At 49.8% G+C, this 13,550-nt stretch overlaps 1 protein-coding gene across 1 annotated transcript in view; it reads left to right on the top strand.

Moving 5' to 3' along the window:
• The window catches only part of LOC137436993 (protein kinase C delta type-like), a 79,242-nt gene that overhangs the window by 3,396 nt on the left and 62,296 nt on the right, over window positions 1–13,550 (top strand). The window contains exons 3-4 of the mRNA XM_068131274.2: window positions 4,655–4,740; window positions 4,927–5,062. Of these exons, the coding sequence (XP_067987375.2) occupies window positions 4,948–5,062 (115 nt within the window). The 5' untranslated portion in view covers window positions 4,655–4,740; window positions 4,927–4,947. The remainder of the gene's footprint in view (window positions 1–4,654; window positions 4,741–4,926; window positions 5,063–13,550) is intronic.

The following is a 13,550-nucleotide window of genomic DNA, read 5'->3' as shown; positions in this document are numbered from 1 at the left end:
CCTTCAGAATGGCTAATTGATATGAGATGCTCTTGAAGGAGCAATCAACGCTTATGTGCATCATGTAGCTGTGCCAAGGAAGGCATTGTTTGTAGTGTTCATTGCAAGTGTGGTGCACAATGTAAAAACAGTTCGCACACAGTTGATATAGAAATGGATGAAGCAGAACATTTTAAGATGATTCATGAATATGAACAATATCACAGTATTAAACTCACAGGGCACATGCACAGGACAGTGTATACTTATCATTCTTATAGACATAATACATTATTTTGAGGGTTATGTGTTAGTTCATTTCGGGGTGTGATGTACGATTGCATAAAATTGGGTGTAAACATTTTCAGTGCGACTTTGTATTTTGTCTGTCAATAGTGTACCGGTTAATGTTGTATTAAAACATTATTGGGGGCTTGGAGTTTGAAAGGTAGACACAACTATAAAAGTAATATGTTATCATTGCTGTAAGTTTATAAATATGTATTAGAATTCAGGGTGTGTTAGATAATATAAATCAGGCTGTGCATGTCTAGAAGGTGAAACAACAATGATCCATACATTGATCTTCAATTTACACCATTATGCGAAATTCATAAATATGTGAAGATTTGTATCGCATGTACTTGTTGCAAAATTCAGTACAACGTTTTTTTTAAGAACCACTTTCTAAATCAAGCAAATATTATCCACAAACTTCATACAGGGACACAATATATTGTATGTTTGCATTTGCCTCTAATTTCATTGATAGATTCGTGCATATAAAGTGTTTATTTAACAAAAGTTATAAATCATGAGGCCCCATTGGTGGCCATTTTGAAATTTCCCCCCAAAAAACACCCATTTCCCCATGAGTGAATTTGTGAGAATTTTTATTGGCCATTTCGACTCCTAATAAGGTGTTTGAAACAAAAATATGGTTATTATCAAAAATGTCTGGGTCATTGTCAATTTCTACTGTACTATAATTATTTAGGCCATGAGATATGATTGTGAAATATGGAATCAGATTTCAAATATTAACTTTGAATAAACCTGTGCGAAACATTATTCAATCTTGCCAGCAGCCAATCACAGTGCACCTAGCCTCACAAAGCCAATCAGCATAACTGCGAAGAGACAAACAAACAACAGCTATCTCTATCATATATATATATATATATATATATATATATATATATATATATATATATATATATATATATTGTCACGTGGACCCTTCAGTTAACACCAGGGACCGCGGAAGACCAGAACGGCTTTAATGGAGGCGACGATCAATACGGATTTTACTATCAAACGCGGGAAGAGAAGAAGGGAAGAGGAAGAAGCGGGAGCGCGTAACTGTGGTAGGTGAACGAACTCAAAAGGCACAAGATTTGCAGGGAACGGAAAATAATACAAGGGTTTATTGTAATAACTAAATAAGAATCGGGACAGGGAAACGCGGCGATAAATCCAATTCCTAAATTGGGACGTCCCCACAACTCACTTCGGAAACAAGACACAGGAACGAATTAAAGGAAAATAATTGTCTCGTCATGTAATGTAAAATGTGGTGCGTCTTAACTGTCCCTCGTCTTGTCCCCAAGCTCCGCTGCACACCACGAGACCCCTCGCTCCAGCACCACAGCACCGCGGAGGCCCCAAAGCACCAAAAGCACCGCTCCAAGCACCACGCAGATGGCGAGCCAAGACCACCAGGACCTCTTAAGACCAAGAGGAAAAGCGCAGAGAGCACAAGACAGCCAGGGAAGGACGTGCGCAAGAGAGTTTGAGCTGCCAGAGGAAGCTGCGCAAGCAAGAAAGCCAGATGTGCAAGACTGAACTGCTGAATGTGCAAGAGGGAAAATGTCGTTCGGCGCGCCCCTATATAACCTTGCGGCGGTGATGTCAGCCTTGGCGCGCCACCCAATCAGTGCCCTCCACCGAACCTCCTAGCGCCTTCCCTCCAATCACAGGCCCCTGTGGCGTGGTCACGCGATGTTGCTAGGCAAGTTCGTGATGCGACCGGCGGCAGCCATCATCGGTGGTGTCCTGGCCTGGTTTCTTGCCTGTTTTCTTCCGAGGTCCTTGTCAGGGAAGGGAATTTAATTAATGTGTGCACTACAGGGTCTGTCTAAGTATCTAAATGAGTGCATTGCCATAAGGGACGAAGGTTCGACTACCAGGTTTGACACACAGGGGTTTATCTTTGATCCCTACACTATCCAACACTCGAACATCCTGGTATGTTCACAGGTATACATCTTAACCCGACAAACCGGACTACACAGAACTTATTACAAGGTAGATTCCCGATCGCGACAGTCGAAGCATGTTACCTATTCAGATATACCTGGCTCTAGATATCGCTCTACCCTACCGACATAGCAATATATACACACATATATATATGTGTGTATATATTACTTTCCTGTGTGTATGTATTAAACTATATATATATATATATATATGTGTATATATTGCTATGTCGGTAGGGTAGAGCGATATCTAGAGCCATGTAGATCTGAATAGGTAACATGCTTCGACTGTCGCGTGTATATATATATATATATATATATATATATATATATATATATATATATATATATATATATTGTTACAGATCTCTGACGTCGGCTCTCCCCTTATCAAGGGGGGGGGGGGGGTTAATCCCTTTGTCCTTTATCTGGCGGATGCGATCCTGGAAGTTATCACGTTCCTTCCGGTCGGTATTAAATAGGGTTGTTGGTCGAATTTTAGTCCTATTACCTAATTACTAATACCAACCGTGAAGCAAGGAAATAACTCCTGCCAGAATCACGGATATTGATGGAAATTGCCGAGCAGATAGCAATCTGCGATCCGAGCTGTTAACAAGTGACTAGACCCGATTATAGCGGTTCCGAATCGTGCCGCGTTTACCCAATGGAGAAAAGACTAGGACGATCGAATTAAGAGGAAAACCAGGAAGAACAAGGAATTTATTTACAATGTACAAAGAAGAGGAAAAGAAAGGAATGTACAAGGAAGAGGAAGAAGCAGGTACACAGGGCAGTCTTAACCAAAGTCTTAACTTATTCCCTGGACTCGGGCCCGCTCGCTCTCAGATTCGGTCTCAGACTTCAGACTCACGCGGGATGTAGATGGGAGTGGTGGAAGGTCCGGTGATGGCGTTCAGGCTCCGGTCCGGCTCCGGTCCTCGACCCGTACCAGGCAATGATGGTGGAAACCCGGCAGGCAGCCCTCCGCGTAGCGTAAGCGCGTGGTGGACAATTATACAGGGGAAAGGTTGGTATACTGGCGGTGATACGAAGCACTTTTCACACACGTCCTCCCAAAGCAGCCGCCTCAATCAAAGCTCATAACGCGAGTTCTTTAGCGCGCTCTCCAACGAGTCCTTTATGGATGTCAACTTTCCCCCAGCGAGTCCTTCTCATAAGTCCTCAATAAGCCAACCTTCCAACAAGTCCTCTTTAATGCGAGCGAGCTCAGGCAGTCCTCTTTAAGGGCTTGCGTGCACGCTTTTATAACCCAAGTCAGCGAACGCTCTGGAAGCCCAAACCACGCCTGGTCAGGCGACCTCACCTCAGCCCTGGTTGGCTAGTGATCGCTTACCGGCTCCGCCTTGATGGCTGGTTGACATGGCCGCACCTCCATCCTGGCGCTCCGCCCCCTTTTTCGGGCTTTACCTTGTGGCAATTAGGCTGGGTTGAGCGAGCCCAAGGGCAGCGAAGGCTGCTGGCCAAGGAGCGTAACAAATTGGGAGGGCCGATGGGGCATAGACTGGAGAGCGCTTAATGGCGTCGCTTGGAGGGAGGCTGCAAAATGGACGAGGGGCCTACTCTTATTTGTTTGACACAACGTAGATGCAACTATTGGGAATGGCCTTATCTAAACACATACTATGAAATAACTGACGTCCTATGGTGACCTACGTGTTGCTTGTGGCCTATCTATGGGGTGCAACCGTTAACCTTTAATGATGTTATATTTACAAGTGTGGGTTCTCAAAACCGCAACAATATATATATATATATATATATATATATGTATATACAGTATATATATATACATACATATATATATATATATATATATATATATACATACATACATACATACAGACATACATACATACATACATATATATATATATATATATATATATATATATATATATATATACAGATATATATATATATATATATATATATATATATATATATATATATATATATATATATACATACATACATATATATATATATATATATATATACATACATACATATATATATATATATATATATACTGTATATACATACATACATACATACATATATATATATATACATACATACATACATACATATATATATATATATATACATACATACATACATATATATATATATATATACATACATACATACATATATATATATATATATACATACATACATACATATATATATATATATATACATACATACATACATATATATATATATATATATATATATATATATATATATATATATATATATATATATATATATATATATATATATATATATATTCCATCACACATGATGTTTAACAAGCTTAAACTCACATGGATTGATGTAATTGAGATTCCGTTTTGATTGTTCATCCTGCACTATTGTTATAGAATGCAATGCATCCAGCCACAAGCGCTGTGTTCACAAAGTCCTGGCCCAATGCACCGGTTCTGCTGAGGACAACGCCCAGACTAAGGTACTCGTCTTTGACATGGTCGATACACCTGGACAAGATTGCACAGAACTCACACATTCCTGTAACTGCTATTTATTAACACAGACAGTGTCATGTCTATAACGAGTTTCCATCGAACCAAATATGACATACAACTAAGCGAAATTTGAAAAGTTCCAGAAGCCAAACCTGTCAATGTTTTCACAGATCATCAGAGACACCTTGGACATGAAAAAGAGCGTCAGTCATCACTTCATCGTCCACAGCTACAAGAGCCCAACGTTCTGCAACCATTGTGGAACTCTCCTCTGGGGCCTGGCAAGGCAAGGTCTCAAATGTGAAGGTGGTTTTCCAATGCCATTCCTCAATATCACGAAGCTTTTTGAGAGTGGGGTATCAGAGAGTACGCTAGTACTCTCTATGTTTGGATAGCGTGGGAAAAAACGTCGGTCCCATCTGCTATATACAAAACTAAACTTGGATTATCTTCTTTAAAAACTCGCTTCGGCTACATATGAGAGCCTACCTGGTCTGCTCAGTTGATTGTCGAGGTAGGGATCACTTTTCAGTTCTCCAGACCAAGGCAAAAGCAAAAAAAAAGCGAGAAAACGGGATCGCTCAAACCCGGGATTTCATCTTCTTGTTCATAATAATAATAATAATAATAATAATAATAATAATAATAATAATAATCTTCTTCTTCAGACGGCCTATTTCCGAGCTGCCTCGATCAAATGGCATTGATTCTGCTACCATTCGATAGAGTTTTACTTCCTGCAACATCCTTTGGTATTATAATTCTCGTACCTTGAAAGGATTCAACAAAAAGTGCGTAAAACGACATTCCTATGTAAAAGAATGGGACTGGGGTAGGCGTGGCTATGACTGTCAATCAGCTTTATGGGGGCGGAGCCACTAGACACGTTTGCCTCAGTGTCGGCGTTATCATAGACTAGGGCATGCCCGTACTATATATATATCTAAAATTATATCCCCCCCCCTCTATTTACATGAAATGGTTTGGTCCAAAGCGAACGGCTTGCGAGTACGGTGACAATCCCCCCCCCTCTATTTACATGAAATGGTTTGGTCCAAAGCGAACGGCTTGCGAGTACGGTGACAATCCCCCCCCTCTATTTACATGAAATGGTTTGGTCCAAAGCGAACGGCTTGCGGAGTTTGGTAAAGAAATCGCCATAACGTGCACAAACGCGCAGGAAAGCGAAAGAATCGCAAATTAGTTTTAATTAGTTTTAAAACATAGTTTAACGCCAACATAGCGGCAACATAGTTTGCCAACGTGAAATAAATGAATACGCTCTCAAATGTGCCGTCCGAGGCAGAGTCTGTTCGGCACGTTCGACACACGTGATAGCTCGCTGCTCTCTGATTGGTTGAATCGTTTTTTGGACATAGCTCGGTAACTACTTGTCCGATTAATATGAAACCTTGAAAAGGCACATCCTCGGGTCCCCAGCAATATACCTGGCAAGTTTCAAGTATATCGAACCCGTGGTTGTCGAGAAACAGCGGTCACAGACATACAGACATACATACATACATACATACATACATACATACATACATACATACACACAGAGATTACTGGAATTATAGATAGATAAAGCACTGGATGCCGCATGGCCTATCAGCGCTTGTTGTCGCGATACGTCAGAAGCACCGCCATCTTGCGGAGGTACAACCAGCATGTGTGATCATTGGATCCAAGGCTAAAAAATTGACTCCAAGACCGTAGCTCGGTCAATAATGAACGGATCTGTACAATTAATACCTCATTTTAATGCTGAGGAAAATTTATATTTAATAAGAGCAAAGTTTTTCATAGGAGGAAAGTTGGGGGTACTGTAAAAAGCAGACCGGCCAGAATAAGCGGACCCTCCAGAATCGCAGACCACCCACACAGCAGGAGCAGACCAGACACTGAATAAACATTCTCTGTGACTCACAGGAAAGTAATTAAGATTAGATGTACATATAACATGATGTTAAATATGGACTAACCAAATAATACTTTTTTTAAAGGCTTAAAGCGCGATGCTGCGCGCGCTAATGCTTACGCAAAGAGCAAGCGGACAACGCGGTTCATAAAAGAGTCTTTATTCAAAGTACTCAAACAAACTGCAGCACTAAACTGCTCATGGCTGCGCACTCCGCGTATATCGTGAGGCCACGCCTCTCTCCCTGGCGTGGCCCATCCCCACTTGGTGTGCGGGGTGATGTCACCACGTCAGTGCTTTCGTGTCCGCCACACGCACCCCCCCCCAGAATCCCCGCGCACCTGAAGGGTCAGTTTGCAGGGCAAACGGATGACCCGGCCAAAGCGCCCCCTGGCGACTGGCGGCGTCTGGGATGCAGGACTGGACGTCTGGGATGCCTCCGGCAGCAGGACCGGGGGGCGGCGTGGCGGCGGGGCTGGGCGGTGCCGGGGGTCCGCCCGCAGGGGGCGGCCCCGACGCGGGGGTCGGGCCACTGGCGGTGGATGGTCCACGTCGAGGTGGGCCGGCTTGAGGTGGTCTACAGAAACGCGGTCAGGAGTACCGCCGATGTCCAGGGTGAAGTGCTTCGCCCCGGTCTCCAGCACGCGGAAAGGCCCGTCGTACGGGGGCCGCAGTGGTGTCCGGTGGGCATCGTGGCGGACAAAGACGTACTCCGCCGTGCGAAGCTCCGGGGCGACGTGCGTCGGTGGGTGCCCGTGGCATGCCGTTGGCACCGGGGCGAACCTCTGGGCGGTCTCTTGCAGAGCGGAGCGCTGCTGTGCCGCGGACCATGGTGCCGTGGAGTCGGGGAGGAACTCGCCGGGCACCCGCAGCGGTTGCCCGAAGACCAACTCCGCAGCGGATGCACGCAGGTCCTCCTTGGGTGCCGTCCGGAGGCCCAGCAGGACCCAGGGGAGCCTGTTGACCCAGCCGCCGTCGCGGAGGGTGGCCCGGAGCGCGGCCTTCAATGAGTGGTGAAATCGCTCACACAGGCCGTTAGCCTGGGGGTGGTAGGCCGTGGTTCGGTGCAGCCGGACCCCGAGCCCCTGCGCGACCACCCCTCAGAGCTCCGAGGTGAACTGGGGGCCGCGGTCGGCCGAGATGTCTGAGGGGGCGCCGAACCGGGCGACCCAGGTGGCGATGAAAGCCTGTGCGACATCCGCCGCCGTCGTCGACGCCAAGGGCACGGCCTCCGCCCACCGGGTGGTGCGGTCCACCATGGTGAGGACGTGGGTGAAACCCCGCGAGGGGGGCAGAGGTCCCACCAGGTCCACGTGGACGTGGTCAAACCGGCGTTCCGGCACCGTGAACGGGGCCAACGGGGCCTGGGTGTGCCAGTGCACCTTGGCGCGCTGGCACGCGAGGCACGTCCTGGCCCAGCCGCGGACGGCCTTCCGGAGGCCATGCCAGACGAACTTGTCGGCGATCAACCTTTGGGAGGCCCTCGCGCCCGGGTGGGACAGGCCGTGGATGACGTCAAACACCTGGCGCTGCCAGCCCGCGGGCACGATGGGGCGAGGACGCCCGAGGGAGACGTCGCACAAGAGGGCCGCGCCTGCGCCGCCGAACGGCACCTCGGTGACACGGAGGCCCGTGACGGCGGTCCGCAAGGCCTGGATGTCGGGGTCAGCGGCCTCGTCCGCTGCCATCCGGGCATAGTCGATGCCGAGGTGGACTGCGTGGGCGACGGCCCGGGAAAGGCAATCCGCCACCGGGTTGTCCTTCCCCGCGACGTGCCGGATGTCCGTCGTGTACTCGGACACGGCCGAGAGGTGACGCTGCTGCCGGGCCGACCACGGCTCGGTGACCTTGCCCATCGCGAAGATCAGCGGCTTGTGGTCGACGAAGGCCGTGAACGCACGGCCCTCGAGCAGATGGCGTAAGTGCCTGACCGCCAAGTGAAGCCCGAGCAACTCGCGGTCGAAGGTACTGTAACGGCGTTCGGGCGGGCGAAGCTGCCGGCTAAAGAACGCCAGCGGTTGCCAAGCTCCACGCACCCATTGCTCGTGCACCGCGCCCACCGCGTAGTCTGAGGCGTCGGTGGTGAGGGCGATCGGTGCATCGGGCGCCGGGTGCGCGAGCATGGTGGCGTTAGCCAAGGCGAGCTTCGCGCCCGTGAACGCCGTGTCCATCTGCTCGGTCCAGGTAACGTCGCCTTTGCCCGGCTTACCTCGGAGAGCTTTGTGCAGGGGGCGCAGGAGCTGGGCGATACGGGGCAGGAACCGATGGTAAAAGTTCACCATGCCCAGGAACTCCTGCAGCCCTCTGATCGTGCGGGGGCGCGGAAACCCCTTCACCGCCTCCACCTTGGCCGGCAGGGGGACGGCTCCGTGCCTGGTGACACGGTGCCCCAGAAAATCGATTATGGCGGCGCCGAACCGGCACTTTGCGGGGTTCACAATCAGGCCATGCTGGCCCAGGCATTCGAAGAGCGTGCGGAGGTGGCGTAGGTGCTCTTCGCGGGACGCGCTGGCGACGAGGATATCGTCCAGGTAGACTAGGCAAAATCCAAGTCGCGCAGGACGCTGTCCATCAGTCGCTGGAACGCCTGAGCCGCATTCTTCAGACCGAAGGGCATCCGCAGGAACTCGAAGAGTCCGAATGGCTTGATGACCGCCGTCTTCGGGACGTCCTCCGGCCTGACGGGGACCTGATGGTAGCCGCGTATGAGGTCCACCTTCGAGAAGAAGGACATGCCCGCCAAACGGGCGGAAAAGTCCTGAATGTGGGGGACGGGGTAGCGGTCGGGAGTCGTGGCGTCATTGAGACGGCGATAGTCCCCGCAAGGTCGCCATCCCCCGCCGGGCTTCGGCACGATGTGCAGCGGCGACGCCCAAGCGCTCTCTGAGCATCGAACGATGCCGAGTCGCTCCAGGGTAGCGAATGCCGCTTTTGCCACCGCCAGCTTCGTCGGCTCGAGGCGGCGTGCCCGGGCGTAGACCGGTGGCCCGACGGTGGGGATGTGATGGGCCACCCCGTGCTTGACGGCCCCCGCCGAGAAGGTGGGCCGCGTGAGGGCCGGGAAGCCGGCGAGGAGGCGGGTGAATGCGTCCGCTGCCGGAAGCGTACAGACCAACGTGGCCGGAACCGAACCGTTCGGCAAGCCGCTTGGCAAGCCGCTCGTTGAGCTGCTCGACGAGCTGGGCAGCGCACAAGCGAGCGAGCTGAACGTCTCGGCCTGGACAAGACGTCTGCGCTTTACGTCGACCAGGAGCCCATTAGCGCACAGGAAGTCCGCGCCAAGCAGTGCCATGGGCACGTCGGCGGTGACGAACGTCCATCGGAAAACCTGCCCTCCGAACCGCAGAGAGAGGCAGCGTTTTCCGTACGTACGGATGGGCGTCCCGTTCGCGGCAAGCAGCGCGGGGCCCCCGCCCGCGGCGTGCTTGTCTGACATGCCGGCGGGAACGACACTCACCTGCGCTCCCGTGTTGCACAGGTAACGGCGCCCGGATACGGTGTCCGTTATGAACAGCAGGCTGCTCGAACGGCCGGCGCTCATCCCCACTATTGAGCGCCGGCCCGGGCGTTTCCCGACCTGTTGAAGGAGCATGGCGGATGACATTGCCGAGCCTCGTGGCCAAACTTGGCGTGGAACCAGCACCAGGTGGTGGAGCTGGAGGAGTGTGGCTGGCTCCGCCAGGCCGGTGGAGTTGGCGGTTTTCGCCGCGGTGGTGGGCGGGGCGTGGCGGCGGTCACGAGGGGCGTATCAGCATGCTGCGTATGCTGTGGAAGCTGATGCTGTGGATCAGCAGCATCAGCCTCGAGGTCCGTGACGGCCGCGCCGACTCTCGCCCGTGTATCCGAAGCCGCGAAGTACCTGTCCGCCTCGGCTGCCAATGCTCGGGGTTCCGTTAGCCCGGTCCCGGCCAACGCGAGGCGAACCTGCGCTGGAAGTTGGCGACGGAAAAGCGCCCGGAATAGAGAACCGGGGGCTTCGTCGCCCAACAGTGACAGCATATGGTCCATTCGGACCGACGGGCGCGTGTCGCCGAGCTCGGGGAGATCCAGGAGGCGGTCGGCCCGTGCGTCGTCCGTGAGGCCGAACGTGGCTAGGAGTAGCCGCTTGAGTGCCTCGTACTTGTGGCCGTCCGGTGGGTGGCGAAGGACGGACACAACTCGAGCGGCCGTGCCGGGCCCGAGGGAGGCGACGACGTGGCAGTAGCGCATGTCGTCGTTGGTGAGGCGCCGAAGCTGAAATTGGGCTTCGGCTTGAACGAACCAGACTTCGGCCTGGGCCTCCCAAAATTCGGGAAGTTTAATCGCCATTGCCTTGTCGTTGGCCATTGCAATGGCGTCGTGTTCGGAAGGATCGCTACGGCAGATCCAACGTCGAGGTCACCATATAAAGCGCGATGCTGCGTGCGCTAATGCTTACGCAAAGAGCAAGCGGACAACGCGGTTCATAAAAGAGTCTTTATTCAAAGTACTCAAACAAACTGCAGCACTAAACTGCTCAGGGCTGCGCACTCTGCGTATATCGTGAGGCCACGCCTCTCTCCCTGGCGTGGCCCATCCCCACTTGGTGTGCGGGGTGATGTCACCACGTCAGTGCTTTCGTGTCCGCCACAGGCTATCAATTAAGCTCAATCAATTAATCCCTACCTCAAACAATTGTTGTGTTTAAATGCATGTACATGTATAACACACGTAATCCTGTAATCTAAGAAACTCGGTTTGTGCTTGGATGGGAGATGTGTGCATGGAAGGCTGAGTGTTGTTCGCTTGGCGCGGCAGAGACAGACACACACCTGTGTCAAGAGACAGACACAGACTGGCACGGATCGACAGACACATACACAGACTCGCACGGCAGACACAGACAGAGACCGGCACAACAGAGACAGAAGACACAGACAGACCGGCTTGGCAGACAGACACCCACAGGCACGGCAGAGACAGTGTATGTATGCATGTGCGTGTGTTTGCGTGTGTGTGTGTGTGTGTGTGTTTATGTGTGTGTGTGTGTGTGTGTGTTTATGTGTGTGTCTGTCTGTCTGTCTGTCTGTCTGTGTGTGTGTGTGTGTGTGTGTGTGTGTGTGTGTGTGTGTGTGTATGTGTGTGTTTATGTGTGTGTCTGTATCTGTGTCTGTGTGTGTGTGTGTGTCTGTGTGTTTATGTGTGTGTGTGTGTGTGTGTGTGCATGTCTGTGTGCGTTTATGTGTGTGTATATGTGTGTTTATGTGTGTGCCTGTGTGTATGTGTGTGTGTGTGTGTGTATATGGCTGTGTTTATGCGTGTGTGTGTGTGTGTTTATGTGTGTGTGTGTGTGTGTATGTGTCTGTGTTTTTGTGGGGTAAAATGATCGTATCTTTCATTAAAACAGCTGTTCACTACCATCTCTTATCTTCCCCCATCCAAAACCTTGATCTTTTCTACCCCCGTTAATACATCCCAAATCCACCTCTTTGAATCTCCGACTTCATTCCGGAAATTCCTAGCAATGTCCATTTGTTGTATTCTGTGTACCACTCGCCCCCTCCCCCCCCCCCCCCCCTCTCCAACAACCTCCAGCCCTCTCCCTTCCATAGATCTCCCGATGTCCCTGCTCTCTTCTGTTGTGTTTGTGTGTTTCCCTCTCTCTGCCCCTCTTGTCTCCCGCTCCCTTCATTTTATGTTTTATGTGTCTGTCTTTTTTGTGTTTAATGCGTTAGCTCTTACACGAGCCTCGACTTTGTATACAAAAAAAAAGAAATAAATCTTCATATGATCACCTATCATACGCCGCGCGCAGGATCTCAACCTCAATCTTGATAATCTGTGTAAATCATCCAGTTGTTTCATGTTCGACTCGAGTCCGTCAACGTGTTAACTTTTCAATTAAACACAATCAGTAATGGTGGTTTCCCGCTCATCAACACGATTACCTGAGTCCATCGACATGACTTACTTGTGGAATGTGATGCCTTTGTCCCTTGACTCCAATGTACGTTTATTTGTACAGCCGTACGCTGCACAAAATTGCGGCATTTCGCCGCTTTTAACTGCACCAGCGCGTCAGCTTTGAAGGACCTCCCCAAGATGGCGGACTGTTCTACATATCCGGGGAGGTGTCGCGCGACATCTAGTGTTATATATATATGGGCGTTATGCGTGATAATGTGAATGTGGAATCAAATAATATCAGCAGAAATATCATGTGTCAGGAAATTCCTTGTTTTTCATTGTTACATTTATGAAAATAAAATAATAGCGAGGTACCAGTGCTACAACACCGCAAACCACGTGAGCAATAACCATCTCAAGTCACGGTTTCTCGGCGCCAGATTCGATACGTCGGCGCATCACTGATGGCGTCGTATAAACAGCCTGAACAAGGATCCACGGGAATTGAATCTACTATAAATGGAGGTGTGTGTGTGTCTGTGTCTGTGTCTGTGTCTGTGTGTGTGTACAGTCACGTGAAAAAGTAAGTACACCCCATGTAAAGTTTTGACTTTTTCAACATATTTAAACATACAGCTATTTGATCTTCATTTCAACAATATTGATAGCTAAAGGTGATATAATATAACAAATATCATGAAACATTTACATTTTGTAGTCCATTGGAAAATTTAAATAAACATAAATACAAATTTCGCATGTGGAAAAAGTAAGTACACCCTGGGCTCGAATAGGTGGTATTGCCCCCTTTGGCAGAAACAACCTCAAGTAGGCGTTTCTTATAACTGTCTACCAGTCTCTGACATCGACTGGGAGAAATTTTTGCCCACCCCTCAATGCAGAATTCTTCCAGCTGTGCGATGTTTGAGGGTTTTTTTGCATGCACACCTCGTTTCAAATCCCCCCACAACATCTCGATGGGATTTAGATCCGGGCTTTGACTTGGCC

This window comes from Myxine glutinosa, chromosome 11 (assembly GCF_964187855.1).
Source record: "Myxine glutinosa chromosome 11, kmMyxGlut1.1, whole genome shotgun sequence".
Classification (NCBI taxonomy): domain Eukaryota; kingdom Metazoa; phylum Chordata; class Myxini; order Myxiniformes; family Myxinidae; genus Myxine; species Myxine glutinosa.
The sequence above is the reverse complement of the archived record's forward strand: the minus strand, read 5'-3'. Positions and strand labels throughout refer to the sequence as shown.